The sequence below is a fragment of the Camelus bactrianus genome, chromosome 4, assembly GCF_048773025.1.
Source record: "Camelus bactrianus isolate YW-2024 breed Bactrian camel chromosome 4, ASM4877302v1, whole genome shotgun sequence".
Taxonomy (NCBI): Eukaryota; Metazoa; Chordata; class Mammalia; order Artiodactyla; family Camelidae; genus Camelus; species Camelus bactrianus.
This window is the reverse complement of record NC_133542.1, coordinates 39,910,972-39,938,821: the sequence shown is the minus strand read 5'-3', so window position 1 is coordinate 39,938,821 and position 27,850 is coordinate 39,910,972. Positions and strand designations below refer to the sequence as shown.

Genomic DNA, 27,850 nt, shown 5'->3' with positions numbered 1-27,850 from the left:
CCTTGGAATTGCTGCAGATTTCAAGCAGAAGATTTGTTCTGCCACCGCAGGAACATTTACTTCCAGGCACATTTTAAGAATGCACTAAAATTTACTTGGATGAACCATGACTTCCTCATAGATTAAACCCAAACACTAAAAGCAAGGTTGCACCCAGTGTACTTGATATGAAATTACAGCCCTAAGTGTATGTTTGTATATTACAGGGGATTAGCCATTTTTCCATTTTTAAAAATCTAAATGTACAAACTAGATCATTTCTCCCTCTTGGCTGGAATCTAGTTCACTCCAGCTCTGGCTGGATAGCAAGCCCATCCACCGGGGCAGTGTTTCTCAACCTTCGTTTCAGGATCATTTCATGAAGGAAAAGAAATATTAAATGTTGATTCTCCACTGACCAGAGGAATAAAGCACTATGGTGTAAGATTTTGCAAACCACTGTAATATCTAAGATGTAAAAAAGCCTCCCTCCTGACAGGAATCCATTTTTGTCTCCTTGGGGCTGATATCCCTGTGGCTGGGAAGGTACAAGGCTGGTAAAATGATCTTAGCAATCTTGCTGTAGTTACTGGAAGAACTTGGTAAAGCTTTCTCAGGCATCAAGACAAATATATTGCCCGTATCATAAGAAAACTGAGATGAAAGGTCAGCAGAAAGGCGCAGGGGGACAGAGGTGGCTAAAACAAAGCCCTGCTGTTCTAGGGTTCGTTCTTCAAGAGAAGTAGCAGATGAGCCAATTTCAAAAGAAATTTGAGCATCACTGGAAGAAAGTACGGCATAACTCCTTAGAAATGAGTCCTCCCCTAAAAGTCTCCTCAGTGTCATGTGAGGATGTCTGAGGGACATTTTAATTGTCTGTTAATGAATCTAGACTGACATCCTGGTGATTTAGTTTCACACGAGGCCATCAGTACCTACTGTCTTTTCTTTATTCCATTTTACACCTCTAATGTTACCAGATTATTCATACCAGAGAGGCGCCGATACAAAAGAAGTGGGAGAAGGAACAAAAATATGGAGAACCACACAGCGATGGTGGTGGGAGAGAGACGAGCCTTGTACTTCTTTTCTGGAGTAACTGAATGAATGCTGCGTGAGAGCCCAGCAGTGTGTCGGCAGGCAGGGGGTGCTGTTTCCAGATTCAGACTTGACCACCTAGCCATCCTGAGCCTCCACAGAGGATGCCTGCAAGATATCTGGGTAAATAGAGCCCTGCCTACTTCCACATTAAGAAACTTCTGGGATTTCCAGGGAGAGGGTTAGCTCTGTAGTAGAGTGCACGCCTAGCATGCATGAAGTCCTGGGTTCAATCCTCAATACCGCCATTAAATAAATAAACAAACAAACCTCATTACTTCTCCCACTAGATGATGTTGCTGCTGCTGCTGCTGCTGCTGCTAATAATAATAATAATAATAATAATAATAATAATAATAATAGTAATAATAATAATAATAATAAAAATAATAATAATAAAAAAGTGGTGTTACTAAAAAACGAAAAATAATTAGACATAAAATAAACAAATAAATCACTTAAAAAAAGAAATTTTTGAGACTTTCAATTGGTGACTTTTAAAAGGTATTTTTGTTGGGGGGTAAAAACACATAACATAGATTTACCCTTTGAACAATTTTTAAGTGTACTCTACAGTATTGCTAATTATATGTACAGTGCTGTACAGTAAGAGATCTTTACAACATTTTCATCTTGCACGACTCGAACTCTATCCATTAAACAATTCCCCACTCCTCCCTTTCCCCAGCTCCTGGCAACCACCTTTCTACTTTGTGCTTCTATGACTGTGACTATTCTAGGTACTTGATATAAATGGAATTGTACAGTATTTGTCTTTTTGTGATTGGTTTATTTCACTTAGAATAATGTCCTCAAGGTACATCCGTACCATAGCATATGGCAGGACTTCCTTCTTTTAAGGCTGCATGATATTCCATTGCATTATAGAGCATATTTTCTTTATTCATTCATCTGTCAATGGCCATTTGGGTTGCTTCTACCTCTTGGCTCTTGTGAATAATGCTGCAGTAAAGATGGGTGTGCAAATATCTCTTTGAGACCCTGTTTTCAATTCTTTTAGAGATATACCCAGAAGGGGGATGGATGGATTGTTAAAAAGTGATTTAGATTTCGTTTGAAATTAGGGCTATATGTGCAGCCTTATTTTCTAAAGGCCTGGTCCCTAAGTCAATGCATCAACACCCCAGAAGCAGCCTGTTTCCAGGTCTCCAGATACACTGTTGCTGAGAGATGGCCTTGCCTGCATTCTTCTCTTTTTACCTCACCCTCATGGTCACATGCCTTTGCCAAGTTTTTTTTTTTTTTTTTTTCAATGACTTGTGCCTGGATTCAAGATTCTTAATGATGTTTTCCCACTTGGCTCCCTCTGCTTATTCTTCAGCTGCACCAGACACTTTCAGTGCACAGAAACAAATTCAGAATAAACACTCCAAGTGTGTGTAGCATTTTTGAGTCTAATAAGTAACGACCTCAGCCGGCCAACCTCAAACGTGAACAATAAAAATTTTATGATGTTGGGTTTGCCATAGGAAAATGCCCCATCTAAACAAAGTCATGATACAAACTTAAATTAAAAGCTACTCAGTACTTTTATATATAAACACCAATTTAGCATTAAATGCTGTTAACACAGGAAAGCTTGTGGAATTCCCTATCACCATTATTGTGCTTTTCTTTTCTCTTTTTTTCAATCAGTTTAACTAAATGAAACTTGAGTAGTGAGCAGGGGCAGGAAGGGAGTGGAGCAGAAAAGTGATGGAGAAGGGGGAGGTGAAAAGGAACGGAGAAGGAGAAGGAACACCTCCTCACTCCCTTCTCATCCTGCTTTAAGTGGAAATTCCAGCTGGGTCATTTCAGGAGTTACTGTCAGTGGTGGAGATATTCAGGTGTAAATTACTGGAAAGATCTAAGGCCGGGTTTTCATCATTAAGAGAAGCCACAGTATCGGGAAATTTTTATGTCCATCTTTAGAAAGAAAAGGCAAAGACCACCAAGGAGCATGCAATCTTGAAGAAAAATGATGCTTCCCAAACTGGAACCACATGGGGTAAATCGATTAATCACAATGCACGCATGCAAAATCTGACAGTGTAATTTAAAGGAGAAGTTGCATTCAACAGTCAGCCCGCACTGCATCACGGGGCGGGGAGTTTCGAGATTTGATTTGTGAAAACAGCACAAGAAAGCACTTTCATTTTACAGCATGTCTCAGAGTTTGGTTTTGGTCCTGCTGGCATATCTTGCAAGCTCCAAATTCCCTAAATTCACTACCCAAATCAGAAACAGAATTTTCCTCCACGGAACTTCTCAGATTGCTCCAGAAAATATCATTCCTGTCCATCAGAGTGAAGGAAACAGGAGACGACACCAGGCCCCTCGCCAGATCAAAGCTGTCTTGATCAGCAAATCAGATTTTCAGCCTGTCCCAGGCTGGGTAGCAGATGGGCTTTTGGCCGCGGCAAAGTTAGGGGTGTCATCTTTATTTGGTGAGGAGGGGTGGGTGTTGATCCGGTCAAGTCAGGCTTCCTCTGAGAAGAACCATCACTTTTTCTCATCCTAAGTTCTTATTTCTTAATATTTCACATTTCACTACTTGGGCTGATTGGATCTTTTATTCTAGCCTGTTGATGTAACTCTCCAGGGAATCTCAGATCAGATTGACTCTGGCCATGAATGACAAACCTTGATAGCAACCCACAGTTAAGAGCTTCTATCTCCCTGATACCGTGTGATATGTTTTATTTGGAAGGTGCCATACTGTCCCATATCTGTTAAAAGAGCAACTGAACAGATATTTTTAAAACACGGAATGATTCCACTGTCTGTTAGGTTGAATTTGTTTCTGGGGTTGATTTGGATTTGGATTAAAAAGGTGCCAAAAAAAAAAAAACAAACCTGTTTCAGACACAGCTATGGAGGATAAGGGAAGAAATTAAATCTCAAATGTGTGAATGAATAAAATACAAGTTGATTTATTAAGCACAGCAAAATAAAAAGAAACTGAGGACCAAATTACGCCTTCTGTGTTCACTGCAGTCACAAAGACTGGTGGAAAATTCAATCATGACCAACACGGCTACACAGAATTCCATTCCCATGTTGCAAAGAGAATCTCCCATGTTGCAATGAGAATCTGTAAAGTGCAAACATCAGGTTTTGCTTACAAATGCGAGATTGCTATCACTAAAGAAGGATCCCATCTTACGTCATTTTTGCATCTCCTAATGCTCAGCTCAGGGCCGGGTACAGAGCAGAGCACGGTATTTACTTGTTAACACATTGATCGCCCACTGTGGATCGGGGGTCCCCAAGGAAACACAACTGTCACCCAGATTTGGGTGACATGGTGATCAGCATGTTAAGATGAATTGCTAATATCAAGCTCCTTTATACTCATTTTGTTCTATACTTTCAACTCTCCCACTCATTAGGAAGGACTTCGAGGTCACTTCTTAATCGACTCTCTAAACAAGACTCACATAAACTTATAAGCAATCTACAAAAATTAAGTGTGTATGTGTATATATACAATCCAGGGGCCAAAGTACAGCTATTCCTCTCACGACTACTATTGCTACCACCAGCCACACTGCTTCTAAAACTACCACCACGAGCAACTTGCAAAGAGCGAGGCAATGAGCAATAATAGGCTTGCAGTGTGCACACACACCTGTGTATGTAAAATCACACTTGATCCCACAGGAACTCGGCAAGGAAGACACACTATTTATTAACTAAGGAAACGGAGGCTCAGAGAGACTCATGAGCCCAAGGACACGCAGCTCGTAAAGAGCTGGTAAGTGGTGAAGTAGTAAATCCTCAAAGGGCAGCCAAAGAAAAAGCTGAGCTACAGAGTGTAGTCATCTGTGGAGCAAAGGTTCCAGACCAACCCCAGCAATCATGGCGGAATGAGCCTTGGGATCCAGCCCCAGTCAGCAAGGGGGTATCACCATTCCCCTGCAGGCCCACAATCAAAATCAGAACCCCTCAGGAATAAAGTTTCCTTCCTTCTTTTTAACATTCTCAAGAGGAGATATATCAAACTTCCACACAAATGAAATGCATCTGGATTTGCTAGTCTTCCACTCATGAAAAATCATGACATTTCCCCAATCAAAAGGAGAAACAGAGATGATGGTAATGATTGCATCTGAATAAGGAATCGGCAGCAGGAGCGGGTACCTCCCGCACCAGGAAATGCGTGGCTGCTTAGGAACACGAAACGCCGTAAGATAATTCCTCCACATGGAGCTGGGCTTTCAGGCCAGCCCTGAGATAGCCCGGGCAGCCAGTTAGTTTTGAACACAAATAAAATGACATCAGAAGAGCACTGAGCTGAACATATATTCTCTAAACCTTGGCTCACAAAACCCCTCCAAGAGGGAATACGATGGACCCACATTCCAATCAGCGAGACAAATGACTACAGGGGAAAAAAAGGCAAAGGCTGAACTAGTCCCAAAAGAAAGAGATCATTTAACGATGGGGAAGCCTGGGGGAGCTTTATCTCTAAAACAGACTTGGGAGAAACTGATGCAAAGACAGGATCTTCATGCCTCCTCGACACTAAGAATGGTTGTATATAGAACTTCATCACGTAGCAGGATTCCCGCGGGCAATTTCCTATGGGAAATACATGGTCAAATGCCCTCTGCCTTTCACCAACCCACCAGAAGGAGTTTCTCTGAAGGAGAGAGCACTCACCTGCCTCCTGTGACTACACATAAACTACATATAAATTATACACGTGGAAGATGGAAGCTTCATCAGTCTCTGTATGTACAGACCATGCACAAGCACCTTGTGAAGCTTCCGTCATCCCCAATGTCTGACAGTCATTTATGCCTGAATATTTATTAAGTTCAAGCTCTGGGAAGGAACAAGACGAAGTCTTCGACATCAAGTGGTTTCCATTCTAGCAGGGAAAACAGACAGTCCATAAGAAAATGTAGAATATTGTGTTAAGTAGCTTTAAGGACACTAGAAAGAAAATGGAACAGAAGAAAAAGAATCGAGCACGGGGGAGGGGACGGTGAGGAAGACCAGCCTCCCTGCAGTGAGGCTGGAGAAGAGACATAAAGGAAGTGGTTTCCGGGGAAAGCGTTCCTGCCAGGGGACACTTCTCGGGGTCGGGTTTGAAATCACCCAAAAGGCATAGTAGCCTCGGGGAGCTTGACGCTGTGCCTGGGAACTAGCAACTCAGACTGCTGAAAAGCTCAGGTTTTTTTGCAAGAGGACTGCTTGTCTGAGGGGGTTAGGAAAAGGCACGAAATTCAAAATGAGTGAGCCACGTAGTGATAAACAATTGATGCTTATGTAGTCCGTGTACTTTTTTTTTTCTTTTTTAAATCACTGTGAAAAGAACCCAAACAGTCAAGAAAAGCAGCATCCTTTCATAAAGCCCCAAGCTGGACGTCCTTGGAAAGTACCCAGGGCACAACAGCACGCTGGTTACAAGGTGGGCTGCGAGTTCATCCTGACTTTGGGTAGAACCCAGGCTCTACTGCTTACGAGCTGTGTTTCTCTTAACGTTTCAAGCCTTGGTTTTCTCACCTGTAACATGGGGACAGTACCTGATCCTCCGGCACAGGGTTTTGAGGATAGATGCATTTGAGATGATGCATTTGATGTGCCTAGCACACTGCCAGGCACACGTTAGAAGGGCAAACAATGTTATATTTATGACGAATTAATACAACTATAAATGCACTATGTGTCTGGCATGGAATAAGATGTATAATAAGTGTTGTTAATAAAAACATATTATTTCATAATAACCAATCATCAACTAAATAGAAATCAGTTGATTAGGGCAATAGGTATGCTTAGAGAGGAGCTTCTTATCATAGTAATCTTGGTATCTTGGATGCTTCACTTGCTGTAATAAGATCCAAGGCTATCACTGATCTGAGTCTATTAAGCATGAGTGGAATACAAAGGTTGCCAGTGGTATTGACAGTGGTGGCAGGAAACCAAGGGATGGAGACGTGGCCGCATTCTGAAACTCAGGGCAAGGTTTTCCTGCTTGCATGCCACGAAAAGGCATTCGGTGGAGGACGAGTAAAATTTATTTAACGAAAGTGCTTTCCCAGAAGCAGTGAGATCTTTCCTCTCTTGGATCCTCAGTGTCAGCCTCAGTTCAACTCACAAAGGTGCTCTATGAATGAAGAATAACAACCGTGCTCTTCTGGAGAAGCTGCAAATGACAAAAAGGAAATGAATGGTCCAGGGAGGGGAGCCCCTGAACAAAGAGAGACACTGTAACACTCAATCATGGATGCCACTAACAGGATGTGGGCATCTCCAAGGGACCACAGGCATCTGGTTCAAAGCCTGGTGAAGAAAAGGTCCCAAGTGCAGAGCAGGATTATTTGTCATTCTGACATCTAGAAGGAAAAGGGAGCTGGACCACAAAAGGCTGATACTGACACTAACTCGACTCTACATCGACTCTTAACATACTCATCAAAGTGCCTTTCTTCATGGGGCGGGTGGAACAGTTCACGATAGTCTATAGATTGGAAAAATGAAGGTACAACAAGCATTTCTGTTAATAACAGCTGGAAAAATGACCAGCCTAAGCTACCACGATGCAGAAAGGTACACTGACTTAGGGAACAACGGTACCAGAGGTTGTTTCAATCTATAGGATCTGAAAGTAAGGTCTTGGCTAAATGCTAAAAAGTGTTAGGAACAGCAGTTTAGCTCCACTTCAGAAAGACAAATCCCAAGATGTTTTACAAAGCCATGATCAGGAAAAGACCAAAGTGCAAAGGTGTTTGAAATCTCAAGACAGCCACATAGCGTGGAGCATCCCAAAAGTCAGACCCTTCTTGAGCACCAGTGGGTCAGGTAGTGTGCAAAGAGCCTTTTATTTACTTCCTCGTTGTAATAATTCCATGAAATATGTATTATTAAATGTCCCCATTTTACGGGTAAGGATGTTGAGACAGAAAAATTAAGTAATGTGTCCAAAGTCACCCAGCTGCTAAATAGTTCAAGACTGAACAAAACCCATGTAGGCTGGTCCTGCACCCTGAACTTTTAACCCTTTTACCGCCTGCACAGAGAGCAGGGCGTGTAGGTAAGCATATCATGCAGGACTACTGTGCTTTTTGTTCCTGCAAACTCCGTGCCGTGGCACTAGAGGAGACCTTTTATGCAGGTTTAGTTCATGCTGAATTAGTTGTACCTACTTCAAAACCAAAGTACTGAAGCTGAGGTTCAAAGGCAGTACAAGGACAGAGTGATAAGGGAACTGGGCTCATATTCCCACCTAGTCTCTTCTCTGCCACTAACTCACAAGGCGAACGTGGACCATTCATCTGTCTTCAGTAAAGCTGAAGCTTAGTCAAGTCTGAGGCCACATCCAGTGCTGGAATGCAATGGCCCAGACAGCCTTTTTCAGTGAATTGGTAACAGAATGGTAACTATGCAAATACCTGTGTTGAGTCATCAGTCAATCTGACTTTCTCTTTCCACATGTAACTTGTGCATAGAAATGCACGGTTCTTAAATTGCGTTTCAAAATGAAAGATAAATAAACCAGTTAGGACAGACATGAAAGGGGCACATACTATTTTCTTATCATAGGACTCTCCGCTGCTGTAGGTTGTGGCCAGCGTGGACGAACACTCCTCCAGGTACCAAGGCTTCTTTCCGCTTTCGGCTGTGCTGCTGATGGAGATGGTGTAGATGCTGTTGGTGTAGCCGTCGCAAGAGCAGTGGTCTTTGCTCCTTCCGCCATTTCCCGATGCCCAGACAAAGACAGAGCCGAGGCCCCTCCGCCCCTGCGCACAGACAGAAAAAGTTAAATGAAGGAAGACGTGGAGTCCAGACCCGAGATAAAGACAAGATCGATATCAACATGGCAGAATCAAGTCTTCGCAGGAGCATGATGCTATAGCAGTAATATCCTGGATTTAATCTGTTTCCTGAGGTAGGAGGAGTTGCTTTTAGAAGCTAAAATAATCCAGATGTAAGGTACAGCATGGTGACTATGGTTAATAGTATTGTATTGTATGTTTGAAAGCTGCCAAGAGAGTAGATCTTAAAAGTTCTCATCACAAGAAAAAATATCTGTAACTACATGTGGAGATGGATGTTAACTGGACTCACCATGGTGATCATTTCCCATACACAAATACTGAATCATCAGTGCTGTGCACTTGAAACTAACACAGTGCTTTATGTCAATTATATTCCAATAAGGAAAAGGAGCTAAAATCCCTTTTACATGATATAGTCATAGAAGTATCAATGTCACCAATGACAATGATTAATAAGGGCTAACATTTATTCGGTCCCTATCATGGACCAAGCACAATTCCAAATGTTTTACATGAATCAGAGTGAGTTTTTCCAACAACCCTGTGAGGATGGTACAATTTTTGTCCCCAATATACAGATGAAAAATTGAGGCATAGAAGTAACGTTCCTGAGATCATAAGCTAGTAAATGGAAGGACAAAATTCGAACCCAAGACAGCCAGAGCCCAGAGTTGGAGCATTAGTCACAGTTACCATAGTTGCATGATATTCCTATAAATCTGCATCCACATGAGCTGGGTGCTATTGTGCACACTCATTTGATCTGTGAGCAATATGAGGTGTATGGGGGTTATATATTTATCATGAGATCACGTCATCAGTAAGGGACAGAACTTGGGACCATGCCCTTCCTCCCAGAGCTGTGCCTCCTCTATGTAGGGCATGGATGTTAATTAAGAGGGATGTTAATGGGTGCTATCAGAAGTAAATGGACTTCAGGATCAAATATGTTTGGGAAACTCAGAGTTAAGCAAAATTAAACAAGTTAACCTATGGCAGAACTAAGTGTCTTTGGTATGTGACTGTTCATTGCAAAATTCTAAGAGGGGGCAGGAGAGGGCACGATGTGAAGTGATTTACAAACATATTTGACCATGGATATCTTCTTCAACCAGATCCGTGAACTTTTTCTTACATACTTTACATCAAATCTTGGCATGAACTCAAAGACTTTCCTAAGGTCATAAAATAATTAAGAGGAAGAAGCAAAGTAGAACAGAGAAGTAGAACTAAAGCATAATGACTATTTTGCACTCTAAGATGAGATCTTCAGGAGAAAAGAGAAATAAGCCAAAGTGAAGAGTATCTCTCGGAATACTTATAACTGAATCCCTCAGAAATTTTACCATTTTAAAACTAGAAGGCACACTGGAGGACACCTCGGCCGGATCTATCATTTTGTAATCAGGAAGTAAGAACCAAAGTCACAAAGCAAGTGATGGCTGAACTTCTTTTCTTCCTTCCAGGTCCTAACTTTTCTGGTCTCAGGTGGAGAAAAAAGTATTTGGGATGCTGTCCCAGAATTTCTGGAAAAAGAGCCAAGGAAAGAGAGACGACAAAGAATCTGGAATATCTTTGATAAACTCTCCCTGACCTTGAATCCTCAAGGGACAGAATATTTATGACAGGATTTCACTTGACCTGAGCATAGATTTCTTTTTGTCTTTCTATGTGGAAAAATGCAATATGATTACACAGGAATGGGAAAAATTCATGAAGAGAGAGAGGGAGAAACTTCTGGATGACACTGCCACTAGACAGCTGGACCTGGTTCACCATCCTTCAGTCTCCCATCCAAATATTCATGAGACGTAGAGAAAGATGCAAAAGTCACCAAACCGTCATAAACGAAGGCTTTTATTCAATGCTTCTAATTCTCTTGAGGGAATTACTCTTCACTGTGGTGTGGAGGGCCAGAGAGAGAAACTCTGGTGACTGACGCATGTCTGTACCTCAAAGACAGAACATCGCAGCCAGTGAAGAGAGATGAAGGTTGCATTTCATCACCAATGTGTGCCCTTCCTATCACACACGGAGGGGTTGTGTCGCTGGGAAAAAGCACGGCCACATCAGAGCTTTACCTGACAGGTTAACAAACACACGAGATAATGCAGAAACGTACCTGGTTTAAACAGCACCATAACAGGTAGTAGGTTAAGAACCACCAAAGGATAAAAAGCCCACGTGACACAATCACATTTATTTATCTATGTAAAAGTATGACCACTTACATAAACTTCCATGAGAAGATCTTTAAAAACGTATTTGATTTTAAAGAATATTTAATAAGACAATATTCAGAAGGTACTTTTATGTTCACAATGTAATTACAAATGCAGGATACAAAAGGATAGAGCATGGTCTCAGTTTAGAAATAAGTGTGTGTGTGTGTGCGTGCGCGCAATGAAGTTAATGTGCAGTGCGCTTACATGCTTAAAGCTACCATAAAGTGACAATATAACAGAACTTGTCCTGTTTGGTAAGATTAGGAATGGATTTTCCTTTCTTTTTATACCACCCTTCCGTGAATATGTATGATTTTTACAAACAGAAACAAACACATTTATTTCTCTATTAGGAAGGAAAACACAGGGCCAATTCTTAAGAGAGAATTTTTATGATCAAGAGGAGTTTTACAACTTTTACAGAGAGAAGGCTCCTTTATAGAAGGTTCATTGTGCACTTAAAAACCATAGAGGCTAACATTTATAGAAGCTTACTACATGCGCCAAGCACTGTACAACACATTCTGCACAATTCAAGTTTATACCATTATTTTACAGATGAGTAAACGGGTTCAGAAATGCTCGTTAACACCACAGCCAAAGCTTAAACCCAACTCGAGCTAAAGCCATAGCCCTCTGCCATAACAACAGTCTTCTTTTGGGCAAAAAGAGGGCAGGTGGTTGCTGTCCTGTTTTGAGCCAAACTCCCAGTGAAGCCTGGCATTAGGGTCTAAGAACACACCAGCCTCCAAGCTCTCTCCAGACTCAGAGGCAGAATTAGAATGATGAAGAAAAGATGCATGCACGGTCCTGAGTATCCTTGGGGAAGGACATAGGTTCTGATGCAAAGTTCTCTCTAGAAATTCCCACCTGACAAGCATTTCCTCAGAAGCATGACCACAGGTCGTTCTATTCTGGAGTGTCCACACATGCCACCACCGTGGAGGAACAATGACATTGCTAGGGGGTCTTTTGGAGACCCATTCGGTTGGAAAAACAGTTGGTTGACAGGATAGTGGGTGCCGCTGCCCTGGAAATGTCCCTTCTTGACAGAGGTGACGTCCTTCTATCAAACAGGTAATTTGAGGGACTTATTTTACAACTGGGCAGGGTGAAGGCAAACTCCAAAGGACAGTCTGGGGTTAATAACTGCCCCCACCCCCAGGCCTGAAGGGAGCCAGGGAGAGGGGAGTCCCTGGGACTGGAGACAGAGGGGCTCATGGGAGGTGAAGACGGTCCACACCAACCCAAGATGGCCCAGCAGGGAAGGAGCCGGGGAATACATGCTGAGCGAGACACCCCAGGCTCTTCCTCACTCTCTCCCACTTTTGTCTATGTATCCCACTGGCTGTCCCCACCAGAGGCCAGAGGACCTGGAGCCCATAGAGATTAGGATCCCAGAGTACAAAGCCTGTGGACAGAAGGGGAGGGGGAACTGGACAGTTGAATGGAATACATCTAGCTTCATCCTTATAATGTGCCGTGGTCTGAATTTTGTCTCCCCTCAAAATTCTTATGTTGATGCCCGAACCCCCAAGGTGACTATATTTGAAGACAGGGCCTTTAAGGAGGTAATTAAGGTGAAATAAGGTCATAAGGGTGGGGCCCTAATCAGACAGGACTGGCGCCCTTATCAGAAGAGGAAGAGACAACAGGAGTGTGCACATGGAGGAAAGGCCTTGTGACAACACAGCAAGAAGGCAGCTGTTGGCAAGCCTAGGAGAGAGGCACCAGCACCAGAACCCAGCTCTGCTGGCACCTTGATCATGCACTTCCAGACTTCAAGCCTCCAGACTGCGGGGAAAGCCTTTTCTATTGTTTAAGCCCCCCAGTCTGTGACGTCCTCTTACAGCGGCCTGAGCTGACTAACACACGGTGGGAGGAGGAGGCAGAGGATGAGCTGTGTCCCCCTGCCCACCCACACCACCCCACGGAGGCTACAGCACATACAGACACTGCCACCACTCTGTCTCCAGGGCAATCTGACCTTTGTGCCTGTGTGTGTGGTTTATAATTAAAGTCTCAGAAATAAACAGACTGAATTTGTGGGCTGAAAATGCTATAAAGACAGCTGCTAAAGATCTAGGGGGTTAATCTGAAACAATTAGCAATCCAAAGGTTTATTTACTACAGATGCACAGGGAATTGTCATTAGTGTGCAATATTCATAAAACCACAACATGTGTGGTTAAAAAAAATGGACATGTCTCTGAAATTCAGAGTAATTTAAGAATTAAATCTTAGGGATGTAGGGAGAAGGGAAGGTGGGCAGAGTATTATAAAGAGGAAACAATCTTGAGACACGTATTTTCCCAAGGTGTAGGAAATAACGACATTGTCTAGTTTGGTAAAGTATTATGATTACAATTGGTTATTTAAATATAACTTTGAATGAGAAAAGAAAAAAAAACCGCTGATTTAACTGAGTGCTAAGTTGAAAGTTAGTAAATTATTTATTGTGAGATATACTGTGAAATCCACACACGACCCATGTGACCAAACTCTAAATATTCTCTTTTCATTGTGTATCTAATTGTGCACGTGTTTCTTCTCACGTATACCCTACAAAACTACAAAAATCAATTTGTAATACACCGTAAGTATTATTATTAAAGTCTAGGAAAAAACGGGATTTTCTTGTGGTTCAGGAGGTCAGAAAAGACTACCTAACGCTAGACTGTCAATTAAACCGTATGCTGCAGGCCAGGTTTTGAGAGCTATAGAGTTTAGTGGAACTCAATTTCTTCCTTTAAAATGGTGTGGTAATTTTTCAGCTGCTGCAGTTAGATTTTATTTGGTATTTTAATACTACTCTCTTCTCCTGCACTGCTCAGAAGGTACAGGTGACTTCTGAATAATGGTGGGGGTTGGGGCGCTGACCGTCCCCACAGTAGGCCATCCACATATAACTTAGAGTCCGCCCTCCTTATACACCGTTCTTCTGTATCTGTGGTTCTGTGTCTTTGGATTCAACAAGACTTTGTAGGCTTTAGGATTTATTATTGACAAAAATGTCCATATATAAGTGGACCTGCCCAGTTCACACCCGTGCTGTTCAAGGGTCAACCATATTCTTACAGGAGCATGACTAAGTGACCAGGGACTTGCTACAAAAGAAGTGGCTGGACGCTGTGCTAGGTGTGTCCACATATACCAGTTAATTTAAAGCAATACCAGCGAGTTAGAAATGCATTTTTACAGATAAGGAACAGAGTAACACGAAGTAATGGGCACACTGTCAGGGAACGAGAGCGTGGCAGAGACGGGAGAGGGAAACCAACAGGCTCGACCAGCACCTATGTATCTGTATGTGTCGACACGAAGGACGCCACAAAACAACCGTAGGACGAGGGACTCTCATTTAAGTGTGACGTCTTCCAAGTACAAGCTGAATACCCCCTTTATCTAAGCCCCTTCCTGTTCGGCTCCCCATCGTTTTCTGTTATCCGTCAACTCAGTGAGAGGAGAGCACGCCCTCTACGGGAGCTCCTTCACACACGGTTCACTGATAAAGGGGCTTTTGGCTGGAAGAGGATGGAGAAAGACAAGGAACCTACAACTGTTCGGTAGCTGAGATATGAAGAGAGAACTACTTGTCTTTTTAAAGCTCAAAAACCCTCTGACTAGTATTTCCAGAATAAATTCTGTTCCTTAACTGAGCAGGGTTCATTGAAAGAAATAGGTCTGGTCTAGAATCACAATGTAAAGGCAGAGCAAAAGGAACAACAAGCTTTTAGAAAGGTTTTTGTAGTGTTCACACAAGATGTGTGCTCCAGAATTTTAAAATATCGATTGCTTTTTAAAGCAATACTTAATAACTCTTTGAATCATTATCATCAACAGGACAGATGATTCACACGAAAATGAAGGCTCCTTAAAGGTGACCTGAAAAGTAATCTAAAAAGAAATATAACCCACAATTGAAAACAAATCAGGAGCAGATGGTCACACAGCTTCCAATACCTGGGAGACGACATTGGTGGGAGAAAGTCTTCTTTTGGCTACTCAGCCATAAAAAGGAATGAAATAATGCCATTTGCAGCAACATGGATGGACCCAGAGATTATAACACTAAGTCAGTCAGACAGAGAAAGTCAAACATCATATGATATCACTTATATGTGGAATCTGAAAAAATGAGACCAATGAACTTATTTACAAAATAGACTCACAGACAGAAAACAAATTTATGGTTACCAAAGGGGAAAGGTGGGGGCTAAATTAGGACTTTGGGATTAGCAGATACAAAATACTATATACAGAATAAACATTAAGGTCCTAGGGTATAGCACAGGGAACTATACTTAATAGCTTATAATAACCTATAATGAAAAAGAATATGAAAAGGGATCTATACATGAATGTATAACTGAATCACTATGCTGTACACCAGAAACTAAGACAACATTGTAAATCAACTATACTTGAATTTCAAAAAAGAAAGTCTTCTCTGGGAAGGTATCAACAGAATGCAGTCACGGCACAGATGTAATCAGATGTCTTTGGGAAAGACTAGAGCCTGAGACTTGTTTCTTCAATCAGTGCATTTGGCAAGATGGGGATGCAGGTAGGGAAATCAATTATACGAGATGGAACTGGACCCAGGGAATAAAGTGGGTCACTCCCCACCAAAACCCAAGGGAATCCAATGAGACAGACAGACATGGGATGTTTTGAAAGGAGTAACAGGATATATGGCCTCGGAGGGTTGGGAATCCAGGGATTAAGAGCCGCTTTTGTCAGGAACAGTTCTACGCCGAAGTGCGAACTGTGCTGGCCACAGTCCCCTCACCTGGAGGATACAGCATGCCTCTGATTTTTATGATCCACTCCACAAGTTGGAGGATCCAATATCCGGAGCACACAGGTTTCATTTGATTCAGGTTTCATTTGGTTCCACTTCAGAATATCTGGTTACTGTGCTCTCAAGAATTACTAAGGTAAAAGAGAAACTATTCTAAGTATTTTAAAAACAAACTGTAATTAACTGTGGGTTTTTTTTTTTTAAATTGAAGTATGTTGTTACAATACTTCACATTACAATGTTGTGTTAGTCTCTGGTGTAGAGCATGGTGATAATTGTGGTTTCTTTGGTGATTTTGAGAGCAGCCTCAGCCAGACTCAGGTAATTATCCACGATTTCCAAGCAAAAATTCTAAGATTGAAAGTGCTTAAAAATGGAAAGCAACAGCTTCCCAAGGATGATTTCAACTGGTAGCCAACGAACAACAGCGCATCCTCTGCTAACGCTTGAGGGCACTCAGCCCTCCACGGCCCCATTGCCTGCCCGTGCCGTTGTTCTCAGTCTTTCCGTCCTGCTGTAGTGTGTCCAGAACTGCCCATGGAGCAGGAGATCAGACTGGAGGAAGGACTGTCTAAAGGCCCAGAGTGTCTTACGGAAAACACTGTGGGCATGTCTTTACCAATCCCATTCTGTGCTACTTAGCCTATCAAAGGACGCTGGAGGAGAGGAAAAGATTGAAAACACAAACACAATTATTTTTTAAGTCCTAAAAGGAGGCAGAGAAGGCATCTGTGAATGTAACCAATCTCTCCTCATTTCTGTCCTCCTGCCTTTTCTCATGTGATATGACTTGACTCCCTCTCCTTTTCCTCTCCATCTCAACCTCTCCCATCTTGTCTGCCCCCCATCAGGTTTTCTGTATTCTGATTTGCTATGTAGAGAATATGTCGCTAAGCCATGTGTATTACGCAATTTTTTATGTTCTGTGGACTTTTTAATAACACACTGAGAATACTGGATGCAGTTATTAGCGACCATATTAATTTCACCATGCACAAATCAAAATCCATTTTATATGCTTCCTGAGCATACCACATGCAGTCGGCTACCCTTTTAAAGGAACAGAGAACCCGATTATGATTGTGGGATCAGCTGCTGGTGACAAGTTGCAAGCATGTTTGGCAAAATGCCACATTTTAAAATGATACATATAACCTACAGTTAGGGTCTTTCCATGATATTCTTCATGTTCTAGTACATGAAGAGGTGGCATGATGCACTGAATTCAGGAGATCCAAAGGTGATGGTAGCTCAGTTTTCTAAAAGGACACTTGGAGTAATATGGCCAAAGACTAGTGTAAAGAATTATTAATCAATGCTGCAAATACAGAACTCCCCTAGATTCAGGTTCCTGAAAAAACCTTACCTTTATATTTATTGTGTGGATACAAAGAAGAAAAACAAACCAAAACTGAGTCATTTATCCACCCTATCTGCCAGAATATAAATTCAGCAGCGCATCAGCTCCTTCAGAAGGGCTGACACAGGGCCTGGACGCATAACACGGTTTCTTACACTTTATCACCAGCTACACGATGCTGTGACCCTTGGCTCCTGACAGCAGTATTACGACAGGGTAGATGTCTCTTCTTTGTTTATTTAAAAAGTATAACCAAAAGGAAATTAGTCTTCCATGGAGAAAGGGTAGTAGACTATATAGCAGTAGATTAAAAAGTGCATTTACTGACGGAAATACATCTGTTTTCAAGCAAAGAATTTTGTTCCTGTTAACCTGTAGATAACTCGGTATATTTAGGAACTCGCATCCTTAAAATGTGGAGTCGAATAATGTGCTATGGATTATTATTTCAAGCTGGCCCAGAAAAGGTCATGGAATGAAATTTTCTGTTTCTACAGAAGGAAACTGAGGGAATGAAGTTAGCAGAGTCGATCAGTAGCAGGGCTAGGACCAGGTGATCCAGGCTCTCCTCAATCAATGCTGGTCCCCGCTGACCAGTACCAACATGGGGTGTTCCTAAGGATGCTTAACAACATGGTTCAGGGAAACACTGCTTAAAGAGGGAAAAAACAAACAAACCAGAAACCAAAGCCCTTCTCCTCCTCCCTTACCTCATTTACCAAATCAACAATCCTCAAATAATTGTCTGCCTTCTTGTGTTTTATCCGTAGTCAACTCATATTGATCAGTGGATCTCTTTTTTTTTTTCTTCCCCTCTCTCAGCCCTTGGCTTTCTCATCTGACTTAATGAAGCTTCAGCAGGACTCAGCTTATTATTTGCTTCTGGTCACTCCCACTGTCCTGCAAGCTCTGAGCCCTGTCCCAGTGGTCTTCCCATGGCGTGGGGACTGCTAATATTGGACGGGCCAGGGAGCATGCAGATTGGTTTATCAGTTCTTCATTCCAAATAGCTGAAAAAGTACGTCTGGTCTCATCAGCCCTCTGATATAATCACAGGAATTAAAAGCACCAACGCAGCTATTCTGGGTACACCCACCATCCCAGCATTCCCATTTCAAGGGAAAAAGAGACACACCTGACAAAGGTTTCTCCATCTTGGATCATCCCAGAGCAAATGCAGTGTCATGCTCAGATTTTCTGGAGAGCCAGATTTATTAAATTGAGAAGGACATTTTCCACATTAACATGAATTCCCTCTTTTCAAACTGCCCAGAAAGATACCATTACCTTCAAATTACATCGAAGGAGTAGAATTTGAAAAATTCCTTTCACAGAGAATGAAAACATTTATTATCAACAGGGGTATAAAAGGAATTTATTGTAAATGTTTGGAAAGACATTTGGAAAGAAGTACAGAGGGCTACTCCAGCAATAGTGAAAAGTTGATACTCTTCCCTAAGTTAGCTTTAGGTTAGAGAATGCCTCACTGTGGGCTGGTTCCAGCTCCTGCTCAGCTCTGAAGGGGTGAGCCAGCTGCCCCTCTCTGAAGCCCACCACGCGGCTGGAATGTCACAAACCTCTACTCCATGAAGCACTAACTTTAATCTTCCGTGAAGTAGCTCATAACATCTCTCAAAGGGAGAAAATCATCCCTTTACATTTTCTTCCCACAAGCGCAACCCTGACTTAAATAAAAGCAAATCCCACTTCTGAGAAAATTACAGTTGATATTGTGCTGACGTTATTTACAAGACTCTGCAGCGGGTACTCGGGGGCCTGAAAGATGCACACCACACACTGGCCTCCCTCCGACGGGGGGAGCAGCAGTTGGTCTGAGCGCTGTGCGTGTGAGATCGCAGTCCGTTTTCACGACAGTGCCATAATGAGTATGATCACAACCCGGTCTCAGGGAAACAGAAGCTCTGGTAACTCTGTAACTTGTTCCAGGTTGCAACACTAGAGAGAAACCAGACTGAGATTCCAACTCTGGTCTTTGTGACTTTAAGGCCAACACTCTCTGTATCATCACAGGCTGCATTCAGAGGTGAGGAGAAAGAGACAAGAGAGTGAAGTTCAGAACATGCCAAATCAGTTGCCAAAATTCCCCAGGAGTTCAGAGGAGAGACAGGTCCCTGTGGCTGTGTTCATGTTGCCGATCAGAATTAAAGCTACTGTTGACTGAGAGCTGCGTGAGCAGAGACAGGCCCGTATGACACACTTCATGAGAGCACACCTCACAGAGAGCATGGTGGCCAAGAGCAGAGGCTTGGAAGTCAGCCCTGAGTCTGAACCACAGCTATGCTTCTCAACGACCAGGTGCCCACTTTGCCAAGGCTTAGTTCCCGAATCTATAAACTGGGTGAAGTCCTGTGAAAACCATCCATATGCCTACCTCAAGTGGCTATCAGAGGTAAGAATCGCAATAATGTTTATAATCCTGATATTAAATTTGACTGCTTTTGTCTTAAAGATGAGGACTGTAGGCTCAGGGTAAGTGGAAAAAAGTCTGCTATAAAAGCCATATATATACATATATATTTAAATGGAAGTACTGGGGATTGAACCCAGGACCTCATGCCTGCTGAGCATGGGTCCTACCACTGAGCTATAACTCCCCCTCACCATATATACTTTTAAATCATCTGATACTATCAACTCGGTTCAATTTGTCCTTGTTTATTACATGGTGGCCTTTCTTTTCCGGTTCCTGCCATGTTTTGTTGAAGGAAATTAATGTATCAGTCCTCCCCATCAGCTTTCTCAAATCTCTGTTTGGAATCACAGAAACCCAGAATTGGTATGAACCTTAACTTGACCTAATCCAATCCTGGTTTGATTTTGTATCTTCCCTGTAACAGGGACATCCAGACAATACTAGAATGACTCCTATGATAAGGACTTCACTTATCCCCCAGGTGGCCCAGTAGTCACTAAAAATAGAACAAAACAAACTAAAAGAAAAGAGGACTGCTACTGATGTCTGGCTAATCCATGACTCGAAGAAAGGGAATTAGAATGGAATTTGCAAAAGTTAATAAAAACTACTGATAGGGTTAAGAAAGAATCTCTAAACTAAAAACAAGATGACAAATTTTTGCCATTTGCACTTATACGAGGCTAGAATAGATTTGTGTTCCTTTCCATACCAATGCATCACAATTCACAATAATACAGTCATCTAAATCTGATACTTGGATATCAGATAATCTTCAATTATAGAATATGAAACCACCTATGTGTTCATGAAGACATGTATTTCTTTGTTTCCAAATGGATAATATTCTATTGGGTCCATTTGGCAAGTTGCCTCTTAGCTTTGTTAAAACTCTAAAAACATAGTTCCATCAGGAAGTAGTTAAGTCCTAAGGGAAGATTTTTTTTTTTTAAAAACCCAGTTAAAGTCAATTTTCATGAAATAAGCTCTTTCGTCTATCTCTGCCTACCCATATATTATTTCAAAGTTTTACAACATTTGCCAACTGATCTAACAGCAATCTGTCATTTATTAAAATGGTACCATTTATAAAACTGGTACCAAGCCTGCTACAACTGGGTGTATATCAGATACAAATATATCCTTCCTGAGTGGAATTGGTTAATTTTATTATGATGATGATTACTGCTTTTACATATAAGCTCATTATACCTCTTTTCCCCCATCCTGGTGAACATATGCTTTTAATTTAAGGGTGGAAAATTGTGTGTGTGCGTGCGTGCGTGTGTGTGTGTGTCTCTGTGTGCCCGCATGCGCGTGTGCACACAAGGGTAAATGGGGTAAATGAGACAACGTGTGATTATAAAGAAAGCCGGGGCTTTCAGCAAATATTCCAAATATCCAATTAGTTGTAAAATCTGATGACTTGAAAAGGAAATTGATGACAGAAAGGAGATGTACTCATCAGAGACTTTGCAGGAGACTTGACAGGCTGGCACATGCCGATAGATGTTCATCAAATGTCCTGGTTTCCATCTGGATCCCTGAATAGAAGCATGAGGATGGGATGGAGGCCAGTTCCAACAGGGAGATGAGAGACCAATGATCCTGATTTTACCCACTTTTGCTCCCTATCCTTGACACTGGCTCTGTGATGAACTCACTGGAACGCTTTAATTGATAATCCCAAAGCCTAAAAATAAGAATGCCATGGAACGGCAACTGTACCAAGTGTACTTGTAGACACAATGGCAGAGCAGGCACTACACAGTATCTACAATGAGCTACATGATTTCTCCCACACGATATAAAAGATTAAGCTAGATGTCACACCAGTGCTGGGAATGTAGTGAATACTTGAGAAATAGTTCTTGAGTACAATAATAAGGGAAGCACTGGTAACCCTAATACAGGATTTTCTAATAATGGAAAAAGAAAAAGAAAAAGATTCGGTTCCATGTTTTTTGCTTGTTTTCTAAAGGATATTATTCAACACACTTGTCAGGAAATTGTGAAATGCTGCCAATGCATTAGATGCTTGCTGATGAATATCAAATGCAATATTAAAGTTTAATAACCCAAATAGCAGAGAAAAGATGACTGCAAGGCAACCGAACTGCACACAGTAAGTTTTGTTACTGTGTGTTTTTCAGTCTGCTTTTATTATTGACCAGATCTCTTTGTAGGAGGGACTTTGGGAGTTGGCTGGCACTTTGTTTTGAACCTTCATTCATCACTATATGGTCAGCTCCCCAAAGACAAGTGCTGAGTGCTATTCACCTTTCACCAGCACCTAGCAAAGTGCCTATAATATTGTAATCACCAGTGAGTGTCTCCTGAATGCAATCAGAAATAAGTGAATGAATCAAGAGTCTATCAAAGACAACTTTAGGCAATTAGCTCCTTTTTCTGACACCAAATCTTGGGTCACCTATAGATGAAATGCTGTCAATAAACTCACTCATTTTATAAAATCATTTCTTATTTAGAACTTCCTGGGTAGATGAAGCCAAGAATTTCCCCCACGGAAGTCTTCACCAGTCATACCACCGAGCCAAAGGATCACCGACGTAAGTGAAATCATATCTGTTTGAATGAGAGCAACTTTTAAAAACTATCCTTTCACAAGATGACAGGTAAGATATTGATTCTCAGACCTCTGCAAAATTGCTTACAAGCAATTACAATTGCTTATAATGTTCCTTGTTGGTCACAGGGAACAGTGATGAATTTTAAGAGAAGACAAATGACAAGATTTACATATAAAAATACTCCTCTGGCTGCAGTATTCAGGCTGAATTGAAAGCTGAAGCTCAAGCTGAGAGGATGGACATTTTGGAATTATGCTCTTGCCAAAGTCTATATAAGAGAAGTTGGTTCTAATTATAAGGACAAGAGGGCAGATTCCATCAGCTTTCAGAAGTAGTACATGAAGGACAGACTTATTAGATGACCACGATGAAGAAACGAAGAAATCATAAGTTTTAGGAAGGGAGACTGGGTGAATGGCAGTAACATCAACAAGTAAGTAAACACTTGAATGCTGTTGAAAACAACTCAACCACTAAAATAATTTCTAGCTCCAACCTTCTGACTCTAAATGTCTCATAAGTTTAGCTGAATTTTCACAAAGTAGTTTTAAAGAATTTAAAATGAAATGAAATTTTACAGCAATTAAAAAAAAGTCATGAAAATAAAAGCTGTACAGTTAAAGTTTAGAACATTGACTAAATAAACAAACACATCTCTTTACTGCAGGACTTCTCAGAGCCTTTAAAATGCTTTTAAATTTCTAAAGGAAGCATGTAAGAAGTGGTGTTTCTCAAGCATATTTGACAGAAAAATCCTTTTATCCCCCTGCCCTGCTTTCCTTTAGCATTTTATTAATTAGAGTTTTATGGAAAAGCTTTAGAAAATACCCACTTAGGTCTTTTCTCTCATTTATTTTGGCCATTCTTTACTAATAATCTCAAGATTATATGTGTACCTTCTCTAAGAATCATTCAGCAATATGAAATTAATTAAGCCCAGAGATTTGGAACAATCAAAACTTTTAATAATATTTTATATGATTAAACAGTATTTCACTTTTATTACTCTTGCCTTTTTTGTGGTGATAATGATTGACAGTGAGTAAGATTCATAACATAATTAGAGACTTTCTATGTTCTGGGAACTCTGTTGAGTATTTCACAGGCATTAATCATACAATCCTCACAATAGTCCAATAAAGTAATTATGAGCATTTAGCTCCATTTTATAGAGGAACAAACTGATCCTCAGAAAGGCTAATTAACTTGAACAAGGTCAAGTGTTAGAACCCACAGGAGAGTCTGAATCCAGAGTCTGGGCACATTAATCACCAGACTATCTGGTATGTTAATAGCTCATTTCCAAAATATTAACCAAAAACAATGCAAGTGTGATCCTTAAGGAGATGAAATCAGTACATGCAGCAAATTGGCATGGAAGTCATTCATACATTCATTCACTCATTCACTGAACAGCTGCTGAGTACAAGACACTGTTTGGGTACTGGGGATACAGTAGAGAACAAGACAGTCACACTTGGGGCCTTTATGGAGGAGACAATCAACAACGTAAGTAAACATAATACAGAGAAAGAGGGATAAATATTGCCTACAAGGGGTTCTGAAGGGTTAGAGTGCATGAGTGTTACATTGTTGGGGAGAAAAAACCAGGCAAGCCTCTTTGCCTGGAAAAGTTAGATGAGAACTCAGAGAGGAATAGGGTGTCACTGTGCCCTTGACAAAAGCAGCTTCAGTGGAAGGATGGGGCAGGGTCCTGATGCCGTGGCTTCCCAAGATAATGGGGAAAAAAGATCTTGTAGAGGGCAAGCACGGACCACAGTTTCAAGGAAATTTTGTTCTAAAGTGAAAAAAGAAAATGAGGCAGTAACTGGAAGGAGACAAGGAGACCAGAGATGGATTGTCCTCTCTCTTTTTCGAGATATGAAAATTAGCAGCATGAACATAAGTGGATGGCAATAATACAGCTGAGGGGGAAATTTGAGGGATGAAAGAAAAGCTAATTGACTGAGCCATATCATTGATGAGGTGAGAAGGGACAGGGTCCAGTGAAGAAATGGAGGACGTGGACTTAGCTAGAAGAGCAATTAATTCACCATGGTAATGGGAGACAAGCTGGAGTACGTGTTCCCAGATGAAGGAAGGTGGTCAGATGTGCCAAATAGAATAGAAACGATAACATGTAAAAAATGTTTATTAGACTTCTTTGCAGCCCATATTCTGACTTCTTTAGCTATGCTGAATATCTATTTTCTATAAAATTAGGAAAATAGTATCTACCTTATGAGATTACTAGGACGATTAAAAGTTACCTATTTTAGGGCTTAGAAGAGTGACTGGCAAATGTTAAATGTACTATATTAATTTTATTATTTGTATGCAGCCCAAATTATATACCTCTAATTCTTGAATTTAAGTTTATAGCTCCTTAGCATCAAATAAAGTGCAGTCTTTGGGAGAAAGTGCAAGCTGTCGATCGTGGCATGGTTTGTTTAACATAGATTCTCTGATGCAATTCTGGCACATTAACTCTAAAGGGGCTCTAAATTGAATTAATTCTGATTTTGTCAAAGTCTTTGAAAACCGCTACTTTTTACTAGGCTAAATGCTTATCTTATAGCAAACAAATAGGGAGCATTTTGAAATCCAGTATTTGCTGTGTTTTTTAATTAGCAAGCAGAAGGAACGGACGCAATCAATACTTGGACTCCCTGAGCAAAATTTACTTATTTCTTTTGTGAAAACATTTCCTGATACACAGACTTCTTTCTCTTGCCACCAGCCTCTCCAGTTGTCTTGGCATTGCTCATCCAACTCATTATCAACTCTTTTCTGGACCATTTCAATCTTCCAGTCTTGCCTTCCCCGTCCCTCACCACCACACGCAGTCCATTCTCTACACAGCAGAGATCTTTTAAAATTGTGTATTTGATCAGACCACTACTCTGCTGAAAACCTCCAACAGCTTTCTGTAACAGATTAAAAGGCAAACACCCTCCAGACTTTAAGAAGCCCTGCTGAGCTGGCCCCTGCCTACCTCTGCCTCCAACCCCTACTGCCTGCCCTCTGGTCACGTGTCACAAACACCCCAGTGAGCATCCTGTTCTGGAAATACACCCTAATCATTCTCCACTCAGAGTGCTTTGCTCTTGTTGTTCCTTCTGCACAACTCTGCCACATGTCTTCACCTGGCTGGTTTCTTATTATTTATGTCTCCATTCACACATCACCTCCTCAAACCAGACTCCCTGTCCTCTCTAACTAGAGCCGTTCTGTTCTCCCCGAGTCATCAGTTTAATTTCATTCCTAACCTTTCTCCTAAGCGCAAACAGTCTTGATTGCTTCTATGTTCCTTTTCTGTCTTTTTGCTAGAATGTCGAAACTTTTATGTATTACATATAAAACTCAGACGTCTTCTTTCCTCCTCTATCAATAGTGTGGGAGTTCACTGAATTTAATAGAAAGAAGAGATTCCAATTCCTGTAGTTTGTAGATGATGTAGTTAAAATTGCCACAGAACAGAGTGACTTCAGGTGGCCACACGGGTTTTCAGCTAGTTACTTGAAGGAATTATTTTATGGTCATTTTATTCCCTCATTCCTTAAATCATTCAGCTAATAATTCCCTTATTTATTTCTTTATTGGGCTCTATAACCTAACTTAGCATAAAGTATTTATCCAAATATTTTCCATATATTTGACAACATGTAATGTAGAGAACACAAATGATCTCAAAGAATATACAACTTACTGTCTCACTTGATGCCTGATCATGGAAGAATGGGAGATTTCTTTTTCCTGGAAAAGACTATCTAATGTACTCCTTTAAAAATATTAAATTATATATTCATAGATATTTAGAGAAACAACCCTTAGGAAAATGTAAATTAAATTCAAGCCACAGACATGGATGACCGAAATGTATTTGGTATACAAATTGAATGAAACTGAAGATGTGCTTTCACGGGCAAGTAAAATTGAAGGTAAGTATAGACATGGGAAGAACAAAATAAAGGACATCACAGAACTCAGAGAGTCTATGCTGACTTTCATTATATTATTTTCAATCTACCACTGCAAGTAACTAAATGGAATCATCTAGAACTCCGCAGTGTGGAAATGGTATAGGAGAAAAGAATGGGGGACTACGGACAAATAAAGTTTTCTGGAAGGACATGACCTTGTCTCAGAAAAAAGAAATGAATACATACGGTATTTCCTGAGCACCTCTTATGTTTCAGGTATTACGTCAACTGCTTTATCTGCATTACATGCACTGAGCAATTGTGACATTTTTGTAAGTAAGTACAGTTATTGCCCTACTTTAGATTAGGAAATGGAAGCAGAAAGGTAATTTGATCTATACGAGGTCAGAAAGCAGTAAACTACAAATCCTAGGCTCAGCCCTAACCTAAGTCCACAGCCTGTGTTTTAAACCTGTAAAAGCCCTCTCACGCCTATCTTACCACATCGAAACAAGTCATTGTTGCTTTTCCACCATCAGATGTATAATGCTAGGAGTCAGAATAATTTCTTATTTTTAACAGTTATTTCTTTTGTTACTAGCTAAACTCTAAAAGTTAAGTGGTTTGTTTTAAAAGGAAAACTTTTTGTTTTTCCAGATTAAAATCTTAAAAGAGCCTCAATGGAATGCTGAATAAATTATGGGCTCTCCACCCTCCAAAGATCGTGAAACATTAAAGTAAATGGGTTCTATCCTATGGGTTGCCCCAGAAGGATACCCAGGATCCACGGTTAGATGCAAAGAGCAACAGGCAAAGACATATGATACCTTTTGGTGTAGGAATGTGCACAGAATTATGGAAAAATGTAGTCCATAATGCTTACCAATGGTTATCTAGTTGGATGGGAAAAATCTAGTTTTAATTTCATCATTATAGTAATGATCTACTGTAATAGACATGAGTTATTTCTATAACTGATGAGTATAGTATAAATTTTTTCATAACTGTTTATTTCAAAATATTATCTTCTCATATGTTTGAATAGTTTTCTCAGATGATCTTATGCCTAATCTTAACTCTGTTTTTCTTCAACCAACATACCACATTTGTATTTGTTTTATATATCAGATTTCCAGTTAAGATTTCCATTGAATGAAAGATTCCCTAGCAAAAAGACATTTGAAAACCATTGGTCCATATCATCTGATTTAATAACAGCTATCGAATATAGGACATTTTCTCTATATATGTATACTCATGAGGCTATGTGTATTACTAACATAAATATATTCATTTTAATGAGAAATTCCAGACTGCTCTGTATTATATGAAGAGCCCTGCACATAAATTTGAAAATTAAATATGAACCAAGCGTGATTTATTTAACTTGAATAACCATTGTATTGATGGCACAGAGAGAGAGAGAGAATAATTTGCAGTCCAAGGCTTTGGTAATGAAATCACCAGATTGCTTAGAGTTCATTCATTTGGTGTTCAGGCACCTTGAAAGGAAAATTTCAGGCAACAACTTAGAACATTATTCTCTTGTTTAAAAGGGCTCTAATGTAGCTGAAAATTGACAGAGCTATAAAAGTATGTCTTAACCAAATACAGACTATCTTTGAGTTAGAAAGTACATAAGTGCA

The 27,850-nt window shown here is 40.7% G+C and overlaps 1 protein-coding gene across 7 annotated transcripts in view; it reads right to left on the bottom strand.

Moving 5' to 3' along the window:
* Positions 1–27,850, bottom strand: part of PCSK5 (proprotein convertase subtilisin/kexin type 5) — a 413,936-nt gene that overhangs the window by 222,977 nt on the left and 163,109 nt on the right. For all 7 annotated transcript variants that reach the window (XM_074361722.1, XM_074361723.1, XM_074361725.1 and 4 more), the window contains exon 8: positions 8,616–8,828. In XM_074361722.1, the coding sequence (XP_074217823.1) occupies positions 8,616–8,828 (213 nt within the window). The remainder of the gene's footprint in view (positions 1–8,615; positions 8,829–27,850) is intronic.